This window comes from Mustelus asterias, chromosome 20, assembly GCF_964213995.1.
Source record: "Mustelus asterias chromosome 20, sMusAst1.hap1.1, whole genome shotgun sequence".
In the NCBI taxonomy this organism is placed as follows: Eukaryota; Metazoa; Chordata; class Chondrichthyes; order Carcharhiniformes; family Triakidae; genus Mustelus; species Mustelus asterias.
In genome coordinates this window covers 64,616,636-64,640,196 of record NC_135820.1, presented here as the reverse complement: position 1 = coordinate 64,640,196, position 23,561 = coordinate 64,616,636, and the positions used below count along the sequence as shown (strand labels likewise).

At 45.6% G+C, this 23,561-nt stretch overlaps 1 protein-coding gene across 1 annotated transcript in view; it reads left to right on the top strand.

The window, feature by feature from the left end:
- ntsr1 (neurotensin receptor 1 (high affinity)) overlaps positions 1-23,561 on the top strand; it is a 120,101-nt gene that overhangs the window by 66,926 nt on the left and 29,614 nt on the right. Inside the window, exon 4 of the mRNA XM_078237023.1 lies at positions 12,841-13,042. Coding sequence (XP_078093149.1) covers positions 12,841-13,042 — 202 coding nt within the window. The remainder of the gene's footprint in view (positions 1-12,840; positions 13,043-23,561) is intronic.

Here is a 23,561-nt window from a genome sequence, read left to right as displayed (position 1 = left end):
ACAGCGCTGACGTGAGCTCAAGCAGACAGACACCAACTGAATATTGGGTGCGGGCTCAGTATGCGGAGTGAGTGCTCGCAATGAGATGCTGATGCATTCAAATTAGGTTCATGGCCTTCCCCGGCGTGTTTCACATCACTCCGCCAGCGAGGGCAGCTCAAAATCTGAAAACACGATCTTACCGGTGAGAATCACGCTTTTCCAACATCTCCGCATTCTGAGCCAGTAGCTCAAGATCCCGCCCATTGTACATCACTTAAGAACATAAGAACATAAGAAATAGGAGCAGGAGTAGGCCATCTAGCCCCTCGAGCCTGCCCCGCCATTCAATAAGATCATGGCTGATCTGACGTGGATCAGTACCACTTACCCGCCTGATCCCCATAACCCTTAATTCCCTTACCGATCAGGAATCCATCCATCCGCGCTTTAAACATATTCAGCGAGGTAGCCTCCACCACCTCAGTGGGTAGAGAATTCCAGAGATTCACCACCCTCTGGGAGAAGAAGTTCCTCCTCAACTCTGTCTTAAACCGACCCCCCTTTATTTTGAGGCTGTGTCCTCTAGTTTTAACTTCCTTACTAAGTGGAAAGAATCTCTCCGCCTCCACCCTATCCAGCCCCCGCATTATCTTATAAGTCTCCATAAGATCCCCCCTCATCCTTCTAAACTCCAACGAGTACAAACCCAATCTCCTCAGCCTCTCCTCATAATCCAAACCCCTCATCTCCAGTGTCAACCTGGTGAACCTTCTCTGCACTCCCTCCAATGCCAATATATCCTTCCTCATATAAGGGGACCAATACTGCACACAGTATTCCAGCTGCGGCCTCACCAATGCCCTGTACAGGTGCATCAAGACATCCCTGCTTTTATATTCTATCCCCCTCGCGATATAGGCCAACATCCCATTTGCCTTCTTGATCACCTGTTGTACCTGCAGACTGGGCTTTTGCGTCTCATGCACAAGGACCCCCAGGTCCCTTTGCACGGTAGCATGTTTTAATTTGTTTCCATTGAGATAGTAATCCCATTTGTTATTATTTCCTCCAAAGTGTATAACCTCGCATTTATCAATGTTATACTCCATTTGCCATATCCTCGCCCACTCACTCAGCCTGTCCAAATCTCTCTGTAGATCTTCTCCGTCCTCCACACGATTCACTTTTCCACTTATCTTTGTGTCGTCTGCAAACTTCGTTACTCTACACTCCGTCCCCTCCTCCAAATCATCTATATAAATGGTAAATAGTTGCGGCCCGAGTACCGATCCCTGCGGCACGCCACTAGTTACCTTCCTCCAACCGGAAAAACACCCATTTATTCCGACTCTTTGCTTCCTGTCGGATAGCCAGTCCCCAATCCACTTTAACACACTACCCCCAACTCCGTGTGCCCTAATCTTCTTCAGCAGCCTTTTATGGGGCACCTTATCAAACGCCTTTTGGAAATCCAAAAACACCGCATCCACCGGTTCTCCTCCATCAACCGCCCTAGTCACATCTTCATAAAAATCCAACTTCTGTTGGAGTGTGTTTAATTGTACATTGGCACAGGCTACAGAACTCAGGCTACCAAATTATAAGCAGAGAGCAATGTTATGAATGTTTAACAAACTCATATGATATTCTTGTCACCAACATTTTAATGGAGCAATTAGCTCATTTACAGTAAATAGATTAGCACTGCTGTTATAATAACAGAGGAATTAGTTATGAACATGAATGTTTCTATGATGATGTGGAGATGCTGGCGTTGGATTGGGGTAAACACAGTAAGGAGTCTAACAACACCAGATTAAAGTCCAATAGGTTTATTTGGTAGCAAACGCCACTAGCTTTCGGAGCGCTGCTCCTTCGTCAGGTGAGTGGGAGTTCTGTTCACAAACAGCAAACAGGGCGTATAAAGACACAAACTCAATTTACAGAATAATGAATAATGATTGCGGCCTTCACGACACACGACAGCACAGAGTCGCTGAGCAGAGACTGATAGCCAGGTTCTGCACACATGAGGACAGCCTCAACCGGGACCTTGGGTTCACGTCACACTATCTGTAACTCCCACAACTTGCCTGGACTTGCAAAATCTCACTGGCTGTCCTGTCTGGAGACAATACACATCTCTTTAACCTGTGCTTAATGCTCTCTCCACTCACATTGTCTGTACCTTTAAGACTTGATTAGTTGTAAAGACTCGCATTCCAATCATTATTCATTATTCTGTAAATTGAGTTTGTATCTTCATATGCCCTGTTTGCTGTTTGCGAGCAGATCTCCCACTCACTTGACGAAGGAGCAGCGCTCCGAAAGCTAGTGGCGTTTGCTACCAAATAAACCTGTTGGACTTTAACCTGGTGTTGTTAGACTCCTTACTGTGTTTCTATGATAACATTATTCAAGCCAATTTCTGGCCGTACATAGTCAGCTTACCGGGCTGAAAATGAATCTATTGTGTGCTGTTCTTATTGCTCACTTTGAACTCATAGCTCAGTCACAAATATGGAAATAAAATGTCTCGACTTAATTCCAGGAGCAGAGTAATTGATGAGTAATTTTGTAACCGCATCCTTGCCACCAGATGGCATTATTTGAAATGGCATTGCTTACAACAGGGTTGGAAATTAGATTCCTCCACCTTCAGATACCCTGCCTTAAGAGGATGTTGGTGACCATGGACTTCCATTGGATTGGTCAATAAAGGCGGCACAGTGGGTAACGCTGCTGCCTCACCACACCAGGTATGCGAGTTCAATCCCAGCCTCGGGTCACTGTCTGTGAGGAGTATGCACATTCTCCCCGTGTCTGTGTGGATTTCCTTCAGGTGCTCTGGTTTCCTCACATAGGCTAAAGATGTAGGTTAGGTGGATTGGCCGTGCTAAATTGCTCTTTAGTGTCCCAAGGTCAGGGAGGGGGGGGGGAATCAGCTGGGTAAATATGTGGGGACACGGGAATAGGTCCTAGGTGATTTTGATTTGATTTGATTTATTGTCATATGTATACAGTGTATACATTACATTAATTATTGTCACATGTATACATGTATACAGTGAAAAGAATTGTTTCTTGTGCACTATACAGACAAAGCATACCGTTCATAGAGAAGGAAAGGAGAGGGTGCAGAATGTAGCATTACAGCCATAGCTAGGGTGGAGAGAAAGATCAACTTAATGCAAGGGAGGTCCATTCAAAAGTCTGATGGTGGGATGCTCTATCGGAGAATCAGTGCAGACTTGATAGGTCGAATTGCCTTCTTTTGCACTGTAAGGTTTGGATGATGATTGATCTACAATGATGCTTAGCAAAGTACTAAGTACTAAGACCTTTCAGTTGTAGTACATTGAGGGGCTGGACATTGTATTGAGCCCCTCATGCTGTATACCTCACATTGAATGTATACAGTAAATAGTACACGCATCACAATTGTAATGAAGGACCTCATAGTCTGACATAACCTATGTGGAAAATTTGAATAGCATTACATCTTTTCATGACCATTTTGAAATGCTTGTAATGCTCGTTTAGCTATTTTATGAACAAAGTATATTTTTGCAAAGAAGCACCAAGACTGGTTCGATAGGAATGACGAGGAGCTGATAAGCCACAAACACAAGAGTTGTCTGAACCAGAATCAGCAACCCAGCTCGAGAGTAACAAAGCAGCTCTACAGACAGCTGAAGGTTGAGGTTCAGCAAAAAAGTTGTGACTGAAAGAACAGATGGTGGGTGCAGAAAATGAAAGAGATCCAGCAGCTAGCCGATAACCATGTGCACAAGGTTTTTTTTAGCACAGTCCATGTTAAGCCTCTCAGTTGCAGTCCAGTAATAAAAGATGATGCAAGTCCAGCTTCTTCACAAACTCACTTTATTCTCTTTTACAACTCCATATACACACACCCAACACCCAGTGCCACCTGTAACTCCTTTATATATCCCAGTGAGTACTATTAAACAGTTAACATACAAATTAGGTCTAAAGTGGGAGGTTGCAGTTAACCCATTCCTAACAGCCCAGGCACACAAGGCTCCACCCCACTGTTGGCCAAGAACATAGAGGTGCTCCTCAAGAACTGAGAGGTAATCAGCACCAGCTGGAAGAAAGACTTTGAAGACTTTCTGTCTTCATCGTGAGTGTCCTCAGTTCCATCCCGCAGCATGCTACCTGCCACCATCTCAGCGCAACACCAACCTGGCACAAAGGCCATCTGACAGCTAAAAAACAAGGCATCAGGAGCAGATGGAATCACCACTAAAACATAGCGGAGAAGCACTATTGGCGTCAATACATGACCTCATTTCCCTGATCTGGAAGGAGGAGAACATGCCTGGAGATCTGAGAGATGCTGTCATCATGACCACCTTATAGAGAGATGACAAGTCCGACTCCAGTAACTATGGAGGAATTTCTCTGCTGTCAGTCGCTGAGGAGGTCTTCGCACGAGTCCTCCTTAATCGCTACATCCTACGGCTGAAGAACTCCTCCCAGAGTCACAAGGTTGACTCTGCCCACTAAGGGGGCACAATGGACATGATCTTCACCACTTGGTAAGGACATGGGAAATGCAGGCACAGCACCAACCCTTCTAAATGGCATTCTTTGACCACATAAAGGCCTTTGACACGGTCAACCACAAGGGATTATAGAGTGTCCTTCTCTGTTCCCGTTACTCCCGAAAGATTGTTACCATCTTCCGCCCACCCCATGATAACGTGCAAGCTGTGATCCTGACCAAAGGATGCACTGCAGACCCAATTCACATTCCGTTTGGGCACCAATGCTCTCCCGATCTCCCTTGCTGCAATGCTCCATCCCACCCTCAGCAAGCTTCCCCGCTGGAAAGGAGCTAAACTACCAAAAAAGAGCATCTGTTCAAACTGCGCCATCTTCAGGCCAGATCCAAGGTCATGCCATCCTCTGCCATTGAACTACAGTGTGCAGAAGATGCTTACGTCTGCGCACACTCGGAGGCTGAGCTCCAAGCCATTGTCATTGAGGTGAATGGGAGCATGGGCCTTACACTAAACATCTGCACGACAAAGGTTCTGCCCCTGCCACACAGCACTGCCTCCCGGCTATCAAAATCCACAATGAGGCCTTGGACAATGTGGGCCACTTTCCACACCACTGTCAACGAGGGCAGATATCGATGACGAGGTTCAACACCACCTTCAGTTTGCCAGCACAGCCTTCCGCCACCTGAGGAAGATAGTCTTGGAAGACCAGGATCTTAGACCCGGCACCAAGTTCATGCAGAGCAGTGGTGATACCCGCCCTCCAGGATTTGTGTACAGTGGGCACCTCAAAACCCTGGAGATGTACCACCAGTCCTGCCTCCACAAGATTGGCAGGATAGGCGCACCAATGTCAATGTTCCCACTCAGGCCAACATCCCCAGCATGGAAGCATTGACGTGCCCACTGGGTGGGCAACTTTGTCTGCATACTTAACATGAGATTCCCAAACAAATGCTCTATTCGGAGCTTTGACGTGGCAAGTAAGTCCCAGGGGGGCAAAGGGAATGCTTCCAGGAGGCTCAAAGCCTCCTTGAAAAAGTGCAACATCCCCACTCACAGCTGGGAACCCCTGGCCTGAGACTGCCCAAAGTGGAGATAAAACATCTGGGAAGGAGCTAAATGCCTCAAGTTTCATTGCAAAACTGTTTCACCAATGAGCGTTGCAGAGAGGGCGCTTCGGAGAGTCGAGGTCTAAGGAGTAGGCTTGGCCAGCCTGGGCCCAGTATTATAAGGCTGTAGGGCCTTTGGCATTTTTGGATACTCCCAAGTTATCATTAAAGGCTAACAGCCAATGCGGGGTTCGAATGGCTAAGTATTGACAAGGTCCAAGGCCTATTTTGTTTTTCAAAAATTAACTGCGAGCCACCATTTTGTTTTTTCAAGCATCGACAGTGAAAAGAGCACCTGGCAACCCGGGCACCCCACCCACCCGCTCCTCCGACCACCGTCTGCCCCCACCTGTGACAGAGACTGTAGGTCAGGCTTGGACTCCTCAGTCACCTGATAATTCATTTTTAGTCTGGAAGCAAGTCAGGGACTGCCTAAGAAGGAGATGACACATGTCACCTCTTTAAGAGGCCAAGCTGCTGCTGCTTTGTTCATCTACCTTTTCTCCGTGTAACAAAAGTGGCAAAAGAGCTCTGGGCTTCATGATGATGAAGCGCAGAAATTAATACGGAAATAAAAATCTCTCAGGCAATCTTTCCTGTGGAAGTCAGAAAATATTTCCAATAATCTGTGTCACTTTAAATATTGCCTCCAATTATCCTAATCCCGCTTGATTTACACCCACCACTATGATAACCAAGCAATTTGTTGAAGCATCAATGCACCAGTTTAGCCTCATTGCTACATGAAATTCTTTGATGTCAATCAGGCTCCAAGGCAGCTTTAACAAGCAAGTACAGAAATGCTGCCCAGCGTTGACTAACTGGAAATCCTAGCATGATTCTTTCTGAAGGGTAATTCGAGTGATATTCAAAGGGGCGCTCATCTGCTGAAAGTGATAACAGTTCATCTCTTTCCAGAGGAGCACAGGCCACGCCAATGCGAATGACTCCAATCAGGGGAAGAAGCCTGGACCCCAAAGTGGCAGGCAAACCTTTCATAAAACAATATTTGGATCAGTCCCTTACACCTTGATCTCGGTGGAGAGCTCTTGAGACCGAGGGACTGGGTGCCGAGCAACTCCTCAGATGGCAGGCAGCTGTTAGGTATGTACCCCAGTGGCAAGCGATGCACCACTGGGCACATTCTCAGTCACTTGAGATCATCTAAAGCTCTGCTGCCTGTGTCTGAACTCTCAGAGTCTCTTTCCCCAACCACTCCTTCACTCGCTGACCAATATTGATTCCCAGTCAAGCAACACTTTGATTTTAAAATTCTCATCCTTGTTTTCAAATCCCTCCACGGCCTCACCCCTCCCTACCTCCGTAACCATCTCCACCCCCACAACTCTCTGATCTTCCTGCACTCCCCTCGGGCGGCACGGTGGCACAGTGGTTAGCATTGCTGCCTCACAGCACCAACGATCCAGGTTTGATTCCCGGCTTGGCTCACTATCTGTGTGGAGTGTGTATGTTCTCCCTTTGTCTGCATGGGTTTACTCTGGGTACTCCAATTTCCTTCCACAATCCAAAAGACATGCTGGTTGGGTGCATTGGCCATGCTAAATTCTCCCTAAGTGTACCCAAACAGGCACCGGAGTGTGGCAACTAGGAGATTTTCACTTCATTGCAGTGTTAATGTAAAGCCTTCTTGTGAAACTAATAAAAATAATAATTCTGGCGGTTTGTACATTGCAAATTATAATTGGTCCATGATTGGCTGGCGGCCCTGCCTTCAGCTCCTAGACCCCAAGCACTCCAATTCCCTTCTTAAAGACCTCTGCCTGTCTACCTCACTGAAGGACACTTCTTAAAACATGCCTGTAAGACCGGATGGTCACGTGTATAGAATCCTACAGTGCAAAAGGAGGCCATTTGGCCCATCGGGTCTGTACCGACCACAATCACAACCAAGTCGCGTCCTCATAACTCCATGCGTTTACCCTAGCGAGTCGCTCTGACACTAAGGGGCAATTTAGCATGGCCAACACACCTAACCCACACATCTTTGGACTGTGGAAGGAACCCGGAGGACCCGGAGGAAACCCACGCAGGCATGGGGAGAATGTGCAAACTCCACACAGTCCCTGGGGGACTGTGCCATACTGACCTATACATGTACGTCAGGATGACATGAACACAGGAAGTGACATGAACACAGGAATTCCCCCGCAAAACAGGCAGAAAAACAGCTGGTAAAAGCTGTTCAGATTCTTAAAGAAACCCTACTGCTTGTGAGTCCCTTATTGCCAGTCTGTACAACCCAGCAACATCTACACAGTGTCAGGAGCTGGCCGAGATGGCACAATGACTTCACCAGATCGGCCCACGCATCTTTGATGAAAACATTGCAGATAACTGGATCAAATTTGAAAAAGAATGGCGCAGCTACTGTGATGCCGGCCTCTCCGATAAATCATAAAAGCTACAAGCGTCCATGCCGTTAAACCCAGTGCGTCCCAAGGCAGCTGAAAGATTTAAATCCTTTGCCTTCCATGGGGAAAATGAGAAAGAGGACCTAGAGGTATTGTTAAATCAATTCAAACAGATCTGCTTGCCAGTGAAAAGTGTCACATTGGACAGACATGTGTTTAATACAACTAACCAAAAACTCGATCCATTGACTCTGTCTACACTCCTCGCCGCCTCGGCAAAGCAGCCAGCATAATTAAGAACCCCACGCACCCCGGACATTCTCTTTCCACCTTCTTCCGTCAAGAAAAAGATACAAAAGTCTGAGGTCATGTACCAACCGACTCAAGAACAGCTTCTTCCCTGTTGCCATCAGATTTTTGAATGGACCTACCTCGCGTTAAGTTGATCTTTCTCTACACCCTAGCTATGACTGTAACACTACATTCTGCACTCTCTCCTTTCCTTCTCTATGAACGGTATGCTTTGTCTGTGTAGCCACAAGAAACAATACTTTTCACTGTCTGCTAATACCTGTGACAATAATAAATCAAATCAAATCATATGTTCACTGAAAGCTTGTGAGAGGTTGCATTGTCTGTGGAACCCATTGTGATGTCGTGCGTAAACAGTCGCTTTGAGAGAAAAGTCTATCACTCGAGTTTACCATCAATATCTGCATGTTAAATGAACAATCAGAAAGAAGCATTAAAGAGTTAAGGCCACAAACAGAGGTTTTCACTGTACAGAACATGCCTTGCAGCAGCCATCACTCACAGAACAGAAGTTCATACTTCACAACTGATAAACGCTGCAACAAGTGCGGCAAGTGGAATCATTTTGCCGAATACTGCAGGTCCAGGTTACAGCAACCTGTTTCTGCCACTAGTCATGGTTCAGCCATAACTCACCCAGGATTCAGAACATGGACAAGGTGAATGAACGGCAGCTCAATCAGAACAGCCAGAGCACTGAGCCTCTCCAAACGCTCTATCACGAGAGTGGCGACTCCCTCACGGAAAAAGTGAAATCTTCGCCATGTTAAACATTGCCCTCAGCAATGCGAAACTCAAAGTCAGGGCTGACATTGGAGCCAAGTGCGGTGTCTTACCCAAGCAGCTGGTGTGGGAAATCGACCCACATGCTGCACCAGATTCCACCACCAAGGTAAATCTTGCAGCGTACGGCAGACAAACCATCCGTACGGAAGGTGTGGCCACTCTCCGTTGCACGCAGGGTAACATCCAGTTTCATGTGGTCAACCAAGATGTAAAGCCGCTGTTGGGTTTCCAGGACAGCATCTCACTGGAGTTAATCCACCTTGGTCTGGACGTACACACTCTGCAGCACCAGGTCCCAGAGATGCCAGATTACAAAGAGCTGTTTAATTGCAGCATCACTGGGAAGCTGCCCGTCGTATTTTTGATTTGATTTGATTTATTATTGTCATATGTATTAGTATACAGTGAAAAGTATTGTTTCTTGCGCGTTATACAAACAAAGCATACCGTTCATAGAGAAGGAAAGGGGAGAGTGCAGAATGTAGTGTTACAGTCATAACTATGGTGTAGAAAAAGATCAACTTAATGCGAGGTAGGTCCATTCAAAAGTTTGATGGCAGCAGGGAAGAAACTGTTCATGAGTCAGTTGGTATGTGACCTCAGACTTTTCCCCAACGGAAGAAGGTGGAAGAAAGTAAATCCTGGGTGCGTGGGGTCCTTAATTATGCTGGCTGCATTTCCGAGGCAGTGGGAAGTGTTGAGTGTCAATGGATAGGAGGCTGGTTTGTGTGATGGATTGGGCTACATTCACAACCTTTTGGAGTATTTTTGCGGTCTTGGGCAGAGCAGAAGTCATACCAAGCTGTGATGCAACCAGAAAGAATGCTTTCTATGGTGCATCTGTAAAAGTTAATAAGACTCATTATGGCATGCCAAATTTCCTTAGTCTTCTGAGAAAGTAGAGGCGTTGGTGGGCTTTCTTAACTATAGTGTCGGCATGGGGGGACCAGGATAGGTTGTTGGTGATCTGGACACCTAAAAACTTGAAGCTGTCGACCATTTCTACTTTGTCCTCATTGATGTAGACAGGGGCAGGTTCTCCACTACACCTCCTGAAGTCAATGACCATCTCCTTTGTTTTGTTGACATTGAGGGAGAGATTATTGTCATCACACTAGTTCACCAGATTCTCCATCTCTTTCCTGTACTCTGTCTCGTCATTTTTTGAGATCTGGCCCACTATGGTGGTGTCGTCAGCAAACTTGAAAATCAAGTTGGAGGGGAATTTGGCCACACAGTGGTATGGTGGGTAGGTCTTATGAGGAAAGGCTGAGGGACTTGAGGTTGTTTTCGTTAGAGAGAAGAAGGTGACTTAATAGAGGCATATAAGATGATCAGAGGAATAGATAGGGTGGACAGTGAGAGCCTTTTTCCTTGGATGGTGATGGCTAACACTCGGGGACATAGCTTTAAATTGAGGGGTGAGAGATATAGGACAGATGTTAGAGGTAGGTTCTTTACTCAGAGAGTAGTAAGGGCATGGAATGCCCTGCCTGCAGCAGTAGTGGACTCGTCAACATTAAGAGCATTCAAATGGTTATTGGATAAACATATGGATGATATTGGAATAGTGTAGGTTAGATGGGCTTTAGATTGGTTTCACTGGTCGGCGCAACATCGAGGGCCGAAGGGCCTGTACTGCGCTGTAATGTTCTATGTTCTATATTCTATATATCATATGATGATTGGATGACTTGACAACACCCACTGTCTGTGCTCCAAGAAGAGTGTCCCTCGTGATAAAACAGAAAGTAGCCGATGAACTGGATCGGATGACAAGACTCGGCGCCATCGCCCCCATAGACGAGGCCACAGAGTGGGTTTCAGCAATGGTAGCTGCAGTAAAGAAAGACGTTGTGATGTTATTATGAAAGGCTGACCTGAGTCATCAGAAGAGCTTCCCCATGAGCTCCACACCTTCTTCACTATGAGAGAGGAGTCAACCATACAAGACGGACTGTAACTGAGTGGTCAATGATTCGTCACCCCCATCTCTCTGCAGAGGTACTACATCCAGCAACTCCACCGAGGACACCCAGGGTTAGGAAGGGTGAGGTGTAGGGCAAAGGGATGCCTGTACTGGCCCTCCATGTATGCAGACATGGAGAGGGAAGTGTCCAGATGTGCATCATACAACGTGCCCAAGCCTCATCAAACCAAAGACCCACTGCACCTACCTGAGTTCCCAGATTTCCCACGGTCACTGATGATGGTATACATATTTGAATGGAATGGAAAACAATACTTGATCCAGGTTGACTTGTACTCTGGTTGGTGTGAAATGAACTATCTGCCTGATATGAAAAGCAACACAGTCATCGGCAAACTGAAGAGACACTTTGCCACACACGGCATTCCCCAGAGGGTAAGGACAGACAGTGCTCTGCAGTTCATCCCCAGGGAGTTCAAGGAGTTTGAGCAAATATGGGACTTTGAGCACATCACAAGTAGCCCCCTCTACTCACAATGGAGCAGTCTGTGAGAACAGGGGGCTCACTCAGCAAAGCACCTCCTTGAGAAATGTGCCAGAGGTAAGATGGACTTTTATGCTACACTACTCAATCTGGAAAACATGCTGAGACCTGCCTTCAGCGGCACAGAGAATGTTCTCCAGCTGTACCAGAACCATGACCTCTGTCACCAAAGCTCTTCCGCAACCAAAGGTGTAGACAAAGGGGGGTGTCACTCTCGTGAAGCAGCGACTAAGAAGGAAAAGGCACTATGACCGCAATGCCCATAGGCTCTGCACTCCAGAACCAGGCCAAATGGTCAGGATCCAGATCACATGTGACCATGGCAAACTGGCGGTGGTACACAGCCATGCCCCATAACCAAACAGCTACGTGGTTACCTTGGGCAGTGCTCTCTATGTCAGGAACTGCGTCACCTACTGCAGGTACCTGAACAAGCACCACCAACCACCACAAAGTGGAGGACCTTCCCAAGGCCAATGCAGCAAGCCCTGCAGTCACTGGGCACACCACAAGGACATCTGATGCCATCCACATTGAGGCCAACAACCTGAGGACATCCCAGAATCACAATCACGCACTTAGGGCACCTGAGCATGTCAAGTTCAAAGTTCAGGGACTATGTACTGATCTAGTCTACTGTGTTTCTTAAAAAAGGGTGGGTAAGAGACGTGATGGACTGTGCACCAGGTTTTATAGCCCAAGTCAGGGCTCTGCATATTGCAAATAGTTTAGATTCTGTTACTCAAGTTTGTGCTCTGTATATTGTAAATAATTTATAACGTTGTCATATGCTTGTATTACCGACTGTCCCAACTTAAACGGGAAAGGTGTAGACCGGGTGGTCATGTGTTCATTGGGATGACATGGACACATGAAGTGATGCGTCAGTAGCGCAAGGGTTCTCCACCAGCATGGGCAGACACACAGCATGTAGGAGCTGCTAAGATTGTTGAATAAACCCTTCTGCTTGTTAGTCCCTTGTCGTCTGTCTACATAAGCCAGCAACCTATGCAATACCTCTTTAACCTTTTTGGTCATCTGACTTTAATATCTCCTTATGTGACTCAGTATCACAATTTGTTTTATAATGTTCCTGTGAAGCGTTCTGGGATGTTTCATTACATTGAAGGTGCTGTTTCAATATAAATGGTTGTTGCTATTGTAACCGCAGGAAGCACAACCCAGGGATTTTCAGGGGCATTATATAGCTATGTTGCTGATAATTACAACCATTTTTCTATTTTCTAATTGCACTCATTTGTCTTATTTGTAGGTGAATGCGTTTCTCTCCTTTGTTATACCCATGGTAATCATTTCAGTCCTGAATACAATCATCGCCAATCAACTCATAGCGATGTTCAAGCAGGCAGCTCAAGACAGTCGGGTGTGCACGATTGAGGGACAGCAGACCACGCTGAGCATTTCAGTGGAGCCAAGCCGTATTCAGTCTCTCCGACACGGAGTCAAGGTCCTCAGTATGTATCACTCTTTACTTGTATACAGAAAAGACTTTGTACAAGTGTCCATTTGTAGAAGTCAAGTATTCTTCCTTTATCAAAAACAGAAAATGCTGGAAAATCTCGGCAGGTCTGACAGCACCTGTGGAGAGAGAATCGAGCCAACATTTACACCAGAATTCTACCACCCTGTCTCACAAAATCGGAGCTGGTGAGGGGCGGACAACGGGAATGTCCTTTGACCTCGGGCAGGAATTTCCGGTCTCGCTCGAGTGAGGCCATAAAATACCGCCCTTAGAGTCTGGATGACCCTGGGTAGCTCTATTCTCTCTCCACAGATGCTGTCAGACCTGCTGAGATTTTGCAGCATTTTCTGTTTTTGTTTCAGATTCCAGCACGTGGAGTAATTTGCTTTTATCCTTCCTTTTATTTGGAGAGGGTGCCGAAGAGGCTTACCGGGATGCCACCTGGATTTGAGGGTATGAGCTATAAGGAGAGGCTGGACAAACTAGGGTTGTTTTCTCTGGAGCGGCAGAGGCTGAGGGGAGACCTGATAGAAGTCTATAAAATTGTGAGAGGCAGAGATAGGGTTGACAGTCTTTTTCCCCAGAGTTGAAATGTCTGATACTAGGGCGCATGCACTTAAATGAGAGGGGGGGGGATGTTTAAAGGAGATGTGAGGGACAAGTCTTTTACACAGAGAGTGGTGCGTGTCTGGAATTCGCTGCCAGGGGAGGTGGTAGAGGCTGCTACAATGGGGGCATTTAAGGGGCTTTTATTTAAGCACATGAATATGCAAAGAATAAAGGGATATGGACCAAGGGCCGGCAGAAGGGATTAGTTTAATTTGGCGTCATCTTTGGCACAACATTGTGCCAAAGGGCCTCTTTCCTGTGTTGCACTGTTCTATATCACTCTGGCAGTTACATGGCCCATGTGGAGTGTGTTTATATCTAGTTAATGTTAGCTGTGTGCCACACCTACCAGATGCCACCAGCAATTTCCTTGGGATCTTCTCCTGTTTGGCTACTGTGGAATCTTCAGAAACACCGCATCAGCCCAAGATACACCATATGAACCGGTTTCCACCAATCCTCTGCTGAAATTGTAACATCTGATTTGGGGGAAACAGGGGAATTTTCTGCCAATGTAGAAATGAATAAAAATTAAAGGCTCTTAAAAGCAGTGAACAAGAATTGAATTATTCCCTTAGAGCACAGTACAAATATAGATTGGAATGTATGGCACTGTTGCCAACTCAAGTTTACAGAACTGTCAGCTGAGTCGGTTTCGAGGAAAGAGCGTAATCTAAATAGAGAAGGAGCCACAATCCTAAGAATTCTGTTAATAGTAGAAGCCAATTAACTTCTTTAATTAAATGGAGAAAGTTATAGTCTGGAGAAAAGCTCTGTTAGACAAAGGGCGGAATTTTCCCGTCCCGCCCGCCATGGGAATCGTAGCGGGCGGGGCACGGACTATGCAAATGTTCGTTGACCTCGGGCGGGATTTTCCGGTCTTGGGGTGAACGCAACCAGAAAATCCCGCCCAAAGAGTGCAAAATTCTCATGGTGATGGGTGGAGCAGGCAATAGGGAAGCTGAGGGTGAAGAGGAAGGTGAATATTTGGCAAGTTACTAGGACAATTTACTGCAAGGCCTTAGGCTTCATTCAAACTGGGAACAAACTTAAAGTGGTGGCTCAATTTGGAATGCTTGCCATAAGAAAGGAGGAAAAATAGATGACACTGAACTTCAAGGTCCTTAAACTGAAGTCGTTATTTAGAATGTTGCAATCATTTTTCAGCTGAAGAGCTAATTATAAAATATATTTGTATTTCAACTTGGAAGTTGGTGTGCATTTTGGTGATAGTGACCACAATTCGGTTACGTTCACCTTAATGATGGAAAGGGATAGGCATGAACCTCGGGCCAGTGGTTTTAGCTGGGGGAAGGGTAATTATGAGGCTATTAGGAGAGAATTAGGAAACATAGGTTGGACTAGGAGATTACAGGGACTGGGAACGTCCGACATGTGGAGTTTTTTCAAGGAGCAGCTACTGCGAGTCTGTGATAGGTATGTCCCTGTCAGGCAAGGAGGAATTGGTAGGGCTAGGGAACCGTGGTGCACCAAAAAAGTTTCTTTGTTGGTTAAAAAGAAAAAGGAGGCTTATGTTCGGATGAGACGTGAGCACTCGGGTAGTGCACTAGAAAGCTTTAGATTGGCTAAGAGGGAGTTGAAGAGCGAGCTTAGAAGGGCTAAAAGGGGACATGAGAAGACTTTGGCGGATAGGGTTAAAGAGAATCCTAAGGCGTTCTATAGGTATGTCAAGAACAGAAGGTTGGTTAGGGCAAGTTTAGGGCCAGTTATAGATGGCAGAGGGAAGTTATGTGTGGAACCGGAGGAGATTGGTGAAGCATTGAACCAATATTTCTCTTCGGTGTTCACGCAAGGGGACATGAATATAGCTGAGGAGGACACTGGGTTGCAAGGGAGTAGAATAGACAGTATTACAGTTGATAAGGAGGATGTGCAGGATATTCTGGAGGGTCTGAAAATAGATAAATCCCCTGGTCCGGATGGGATTTATCCAAGGATTCTCTGGGAGGCAAGAGAAGTGATTGCAGAGCCTCTGGCTCTGATCTTCAGGTCGTCGTTGGCCTCTGGTATAGTACCAGAAGATTGGAGGTTAGCGAATGTTGTCCCATTGTTTAAGAAGGGGAACAGAGACTTCCCCGGGAATTATAGACCGGTGAGTCTCACTTCTGTTGTCGGCAAGATGTTGGAAAAAATTATAAGGGATAGGATTTATAGTTATTTGGAGAGTAATGAATTGATAGGTGATAGTCAGCATGGTTTTGTGGCAGGTAGGTCGTGCCTTACTAACCTTATTGAGTTTTTTGAGAAAGTGACCAAGGAGGTGGATGGGGGCAAGGCAGTGGACGTGGTATATATGGATTTTAGTAAGGCGTTTGATAAGGTTCACCATGGTAGGCTTCTGCAGAAAATGCAGATGTATGGGATTGGGGGTGATCTAGGAAATTGGATCAGGAATTGGCTAGCGGATAGGAAACAGAGGGTGGTGGTTGATAGTAAATATTCATCATGGAGTGCGGTTACAAGTGGTGTACCTCAGGGATCTGTTTTGGGGCCACTGCTGTTTGTAATATTTATTAATGATCTGGATGAGGGTATAGTTGGGTGGATTAGCAAATTTGCTGATGACACCAAAGTCGGTGGTGTGGTAGACAGTGAGGAAGGGTGTCGTAGTTTGCAGGAAGACTTAGACAGGTTGCAAAGTTGGGCCGAGAGGTGGCGGATGGAGTTTAATGCGGAGAAGTGTGAGGTAATTCACTTTGGTAGGAATAACAGATGTGTTGAGTATAGGGCTAACGGGAGGACTTTGAATAGTGTGGAGGAGCAGAGGGATCTAGGTGTATGTGTGCATAGATCCCTGAAAGTTGGGAATCAAGTAGATAAGGTTGTTAAGAAGGCATATGGTGTCTTGGCGTTTATTGGTAGGGGGATTGAATTTAGGAGTCGTAGCGTTATGTTGCAACTGTACACAACTCTGGTGCGGCCGCACTTGGAGTACTGTGTGCAGTTCTGGTCCCCACATTACAGGAAGGATGTGGAGGCTTTGGAGAGGGTGCAGAGGAGGTTTACCAGGATGTTGCCTGGTATGGAGGGGAGATCCTATGAGGAGAGGCTGAGGGATTTGGGATTGTTTTCGCTGGAAAGGCGGCGGCTAAGAGGGGATCTTATTGAAACATATAAGATGATTAGAGGTTTAGATAGGGTGGATAGTGATAGCCTTTTTCCTCTGATGGAGAAATCCAGCACGAGGGGGCATGGCTTTAAATTGAGGGGGGGTAGTTATAGAACCGATGTCAGGGGTAGGTTCTTTACCCAGAGGGTGGTGAGGGATTGGAATGCCCTGCCAGCATCAGTAGTAAATGCGCCTAGTTTGGGGGCGTTTAAGAGATCCGTAGATAGGTTCATGGACGAAAAGAAATTGGTTTAGGTTGGAGGGTCACAGTTTTTTTTTTTAACTGGTCGGTGCAACATCGTGGGCCGAAGGGCCTGTTCTGCGCTGTAATGTTCTATGTTCTATGTTCTATTAATAACAGTGGGAGACATTTAAAGAAACATTTCAAAATGTTCGACAAAAATACATTCCATCGATGAAAATTAAAACTCAGCAAGAAAGACCCACTTGTGGCTCACTCAGGAAGTTAAGGATAGTATTAGATTGGGAGAAGAGGCTTACATTCTTCAAAAATAACAGTAAGTCTAAGGTTTGAGAGTGCTTTAGACACCAGCAAAGGGCCAGCAAAAGGTTGGTCAATAGGGCAAAAAATAGAAACATAAAAACAGATTGTAAGAGTTTTTATTAAGTATGTGAAAGGGAAAAAGAGTGGCTAGAGTAAACATTGGTCCCTTAAGAAGGAGAGGCAGGAGAAATTATCATGGAGAATGAGGAAATGGCGGAGTCATTGAACAAATATTTTGTAATGTCTTCACAATAGAAGACGCAAGTTTCATATCAGAAATTGATAATAACCGAGAGGCTAAAAAGAGTGAGGAAATTCATATCAATATTAATATGAATGCTGGGGCATGCCCCTTTAAGAGAATGGGTCAGGTGACCTGGCACTGAAGTTCCACCCTGGGTGGAGCTTGCCTAACCAGTCTTGTGCTGACTGTGCTAGAGAATAGATGGGTTAATAAACCGTCTCCATATTTAAGAAAGGATATACCTGCATTGGAAGCGGTACAGAGAAGATTCACTAAATTGTTCCCTGGGATAAGGGGGTTGTGCTACAATGAGAGGCTGAGTAGCTTGGCCTTATATTCTCTGGAGTTTAGAAGAATGAGCGGCAATATCATTCAGATATGCAACATTCTGAAAGGGCTTAATAGGTGGGCGCTCAGAGATGTCTCAACTGGGCTAAAACCTGAGCGCACATTCTCAGGATAAAGGGGCCAATCATTTAGAATCATAGAATCCTACAGTGCAGAAGAAGACCATTCAGCCCATCGAGTCTGCACCGACCACAATCCCACCCAAGCCCTATCCCCGTAACCCCATGCATTTAGCCTAGCTAGTCCCCCCGACACTACAGGGCAATTTAGCGTGGCCAATCCACCGAACCCGCATACCTTTGGACTGTGGGAGGAAACCGGAGCACCCAGAGGAAACCCACGCAGACACGGGGAGAATGTGCAAACTCCACGCAGACAGTGACCCGAGCCGGGAATCGAACCCGGGTCCTTGGCACTGAGAGGCTGCAGTGCTTAGGACCGAGATGAAGTTAGGTTCCTTCAGTGAAAGGGTGCTGAATCTCTGGAATTCTCTACCCCAGAGGGTTGTGGATGCTCCACCATTGAATACAGTAAAAGTCTAGGATAGACAGATTTTTGGCCTCTCAGGGAATCAAGGAATGTCGGGGATGGGCCGGGAAGTGGAGCTGAAATGCAAGATCAGCCACGATTGTATTGAATGGTAGGACAGGTTCAATGGGCCATGTGGTCTACCTCTGCTCCTATTTCTAGTGTTCCCGTGCTAATAGACTCCATTTGAAAACCCTGACCATTGGCTCAGCTGTTATCACCTGATTTTAAAAAATGGGAAATGATTCTGGGTGAACCTCACTTAATATTTACACCACTGAGTGTCAAGTCTTTAAACTGCTGCAGAATTTAATTAAATACCCACAAAAATACTTTGTTCTGAAACATTGGTCCCAAACAGGAAATTTTAAGGTGACTCCTGATTTAATATTTCTACCTAGTTCATGGAGAATGAGGAAATGACAGAGTCATTGAACAAATATTTTGTATATCCTTTCTAGTTCAATCTGTGAGCACATTCAGGCATCCGGACAGCACGCCTGTCTCTGTACTTCACTGATGCACAAGGGAAGTGACTGGCGATTTACTTATCAGCAGAAATACTTCCATCACTTTTTCAGTGTGAAGGAGCAAAAACATGAGTGCGTCTTTAACAGGATTCAACTGCTTCACACATGCAGAGCTACATCAATAGCACACAGCCTCCAAACAATAACACCATTGCACGTACAATTAGGAAAGGTTTTTGTTCCATTAATGTGTGGATGGCATCGGTCCACAAGAACAGGATTACAGCGATGCACGAGAAGCTGCCAATCTATAGTGAGGGTTGTCAGCCAATTGGAGGGTCGACAGCACTTCAGTCTCAGCAGTACCACAGGCAGCAATGGCCGCCGCTGGTACTGCACCCAGCCAGGTGCAGCCACAATGGAGGAGGCTTCCGAATCCAGGTAAGTGTAACTCCGCAGAGTCAGACGCACAGGCCCCAGGAAGGTGGAAATGGGCGATGGGGGTCATTGCTGAGGCTAGGGGAGTGTTTCAGTGGGGCTAGCTGCAAAGGGAGGGGTGAGGGAGACCTCCATGGGTCACAAGGTGCCCGATATGTGGCAACCCTTGACCTGAGCATAAAAGAAGGCTGCCAGCCTTCACTGGGCAGCCTCCCCATTTGGCATAGAGCCACCCTGCCAAAGATAGAATGTCAGTGACAGTAGGATGGGGCCCTTAATTGGCCACTTAAGGACCTGAATTCGTCTAAGGATGGGAAAGACCTTCCCCATCCCTAACTTAATCACCAGGAAAGCGATGGGCACTCCATCCTTCACATTCCCGTCCGATCCTTCACATCTCCACCCAGCCTTCAGTCTCACCCAGAGTGTGAACCATGCACCATTTGGTAAAGAGCCACTGCATGCATAAAATGGCCGCCAGGTGACTGTTTTAATACTGCAATTGCCTTTTACCTCAGGTACTTCTGTTTTGAACTTTAATCCCAACCCACCCTGGCAAAGGCTGAAACAGGCAAGAAGATGTTGCGATACCAGTCCTAAAACATTTTCTGTACTTATTTCTGGCTTTCTCCCAAACCTGCCTTCACTGTCTTCCACCCATTGAAGCTAATGCTTCCACTTAAAGTCTAGTGGAACATAGAACTGGAAGGCTCAGAGCTTCTGATAAAAGCAAATTACTGCGGATGCTGGAATCTTGAAACCAAAAGAGAAAATGCTGGAAAATTTCAGCAGGTCTGGCAGCATCTGTAAGGAGAGAAAAGAGCTGACGTTTCGAGTCCAGACGATCCTTTGTGACAACATATCTAAAATGATTTATATTGTGCAAATTGGAGTCCAATGCCTTAAATAGTCGCATTAACATGAATGAGAGAAGCTGTATCTGGTATTGGTCCTGTGCAGATGGCTATTTTTTGTTTTCAATTATTCATTCATGAAATGTGGGGATTGCTGAACATTTATTGCCCATATCCCATTGCCCTTGAACCAAGTGGTTTGCTAGGCCAGTTCAGAGGGCAATTAAGAGTCAACCACATTTCTGTGGATCTGGAATCACATGTAGGCCAGACCAGGGAGGGATGGCGGACTTCCTTCTCTAATGGGCATTAGTGAACTAAATGGGTTGTTATGACAATCAGTGATAGTTTTGTGGTCAACATTACTCAGACCACCTTCATATTCCAGGTCTTTTAAATTGAATTAAAATTCTACCAGCTGTCATAGTGAGATTCAAGCTCACGTCCCCATTACCCTGGGCACTTGAGTGACTAATTCAGTGGCATTAGCCCGCCATCTCCCCTGCCATTTGCTTTATTGTGGATTACACATTTCCTAATCATTCTCACATTCCTGCACTCGTGTCAAAGCAGTATTTTTGCAGTCTTTTACATACCATGCAGGGAGTTCTTAAAATTCCCAAAAGCACTGCATGAAGAACTCTACACATTAATTAAATGCACTCTTTGGACAGCTCTTAAGACAGAAGTGCGCAAAAATTAGATCGTGGTCAATCAGGAACTTGTCTGCAATCGACCGCACACTTTCTGTTCACGGCATACTAGGCACACGCACAATGGGCACTTTCTGCACACTGCACAGGGTCGGCACATGCACTGTGCACACTTTCTGTGTGTTTATTCTCCGTGGAAAAAGCAAGAGTAGCCTTTATATAATTACACTATAGAAATATAAAGCGTATATGATGGTGCAATAGCAACTAAATTAGATACTTAACTGTTTTGCCCAGGCTGATGAAATGTAACTCCCACCTACTCCTGTTAGCTGCAAAAGTCTTCTTTCTATCCATAGATAGGCAGTATAAAGCCTTATATTGTGCAACACCTTTGAATGTGAGGGAGGGTGGGAAGACCATTCTGCTCCATCATTTAAGGATGACTTGTCAAAAAGTAGATCGCAAGCCACTAAGGGCTGGGCACCCCTGCCTTAAGATAAAGATCCAAGTATCTGGCAGCAGGGGGAACAACTGATTGTCATAAAAACCCATCTGGTTCACTAATGTCCGTTAGGGAAGGAAATCCTTACCTGGTCCGGATCCATCTATTTCTACACATTGTTGCTGCTCTTACCCTGCCACCTTTTAAAAAATTCATTCATGGGATGTGGGCGTCATTGGCTAGGCCACTATTTATTGCCATTCCTAATTGCCCTTGAGAAGGTGAATTGCCTTTTGAACCGCTGCAGTCCATGTGGTGTAGGTACACCCACACTGCTGTTAAAGACTCATTGTTGAGGACTCCCAGGGCAACTCCCTCCTGACTGTATGCTATTGTGCCACCACCTCTGCTGGTGATGGTGGTGGCTGGGACATTGTGAGATATGATTCCATCAGTATGATTATGCTACGCTATTGCTTGGTTCTCCAAGTTTTGGCGCAAGCTCGCATATGTTAATAAGGAGGACTTTGCAGGGTCAACAGGGCTGGGTTTGCCGGTGTCATTTCTAGTGCATATGCTGGGTGGTCTGTCCAGTTTCATTCCTTTTTATAGGCTTGATAGTGGTTTGATAGGTCAGTTCAGCGGGGATTTAAGAGTCAACCACATTGCTGTGATTCTGGAGTTACATGTAGGCCAGACCAGGTCAGGACAACAGATTTCCTTCCCTAAAGGGCATCAATGAACCAGATGTGTTTTTATAACAATTGACAATGAGTTCATGAGTTTAATTCCAGACATTTTATTAATTTCACATTCCACCATGTGCCAGGGTGGGATTCAAACCCAAGTCCCCAGAGAATTACCCTGCGTCTCTATATTACTAGCCTTGTGACAATACCACAATGCCATCACCTTCCCCTGAGCTTCCTTCTCCTCATGTGTAAAGTGTTCTTTCCTGACCCTTTCTGTTTTCACTGAGGAGAAATGATCAGGTGCACCTTGAAAGATGTGCAGATGCACTTGCACATGTTTATGTGTGTGTATGTGTGTATGTTTGTGTGTGTGTGCATGTTTGTGCACATGTGCGAGTGTGCGAGTGCATGCATGTGTGTGTGTGTGCACATGTGTTCTTAACTTTAGTGGCAGTAATTTAATTCATACAGCCCCGTAAATAAAGGAGAATGGAGCATGTTCAACATGCCAAATGCTTGAAATTTTTCTGGATGCTGTTGCAATGTCAATGAATTATGTTCCACCCTCCTGCAGGGAGGGCAGGTGTCTTGTAAGTCATCAAGAAGGTGATTTTGGAAGGGAAGAAATAGGAATTAGTGATGTCACTTGCCTTTATGGGCTGTCACTGCACTGTTCTGCTCCCCCTGGCTTTTGCCATCAAAACTACATGAAGAGCTACTGCCTTCATGTCAGTTCACAATTGAGAGATTGTCAAACATATCACCATTACAGCTTCTTTCTCTATGACTGAGTAAAACTTCTCCATTATCTCCCTCTTGAAACCATTCAATGATTCAGACTCCACTGTGCTATGGGGCAGCAAGTTCCACAAATTCACCACCCTCTGTGAGAAGTAGTTCTTCATCATCTCAAATTTTAAATCTACTGCCTCTCAACCTATACCTGTGACCTCTTGTTTCAGATTTCCCCACAAGAGGAAACATTTGGTCTACATTTACTTTATCAATCCCTTTTAAGATGTTATATACCTCGATCAGATCCCCTTTCATTCTTCTAAACTCCAGCAAGTACAAGCCCAAACTGTTTAATCTCTCCTCAGGTGTCAACCCTTTCATCCCTGGAATCAATCTGGTTAACCTCCTCTGAACTGCCTCCAATGCCACTACATCCTTCCTCAAATAAGGAGACCAAACTGTACACAATGCTCCAAATGTGGTCTCACCAACACCCTGTACAATTGCAACAACACTTCTCTACTTTTATATTCCAGTTCTTTTGCAATGAATGCCAACATCTCATTTGCCTTTTTTATTACATGCTGTACCTGCATACTGACTTTCTTCGATTCATGGAAAAAGACACCCAGATCCCTCTGCCTGGATGCATTTTGACCTAATTGGATGATTAATTGGACATACGTACTAAACAATTATACCAAGACTAATGACCAATTTAAGATTGTCAGCCGGGCTCACAGTGTGGCTCACTTATCTGTACCGAAAGTTATATATATTGACACACATAGCCCTATCCTTTAGAGAAAGAAAATGTCCACATAGTGTGCCTTTTTTAACTAAACAAAAGCTTGACAGAC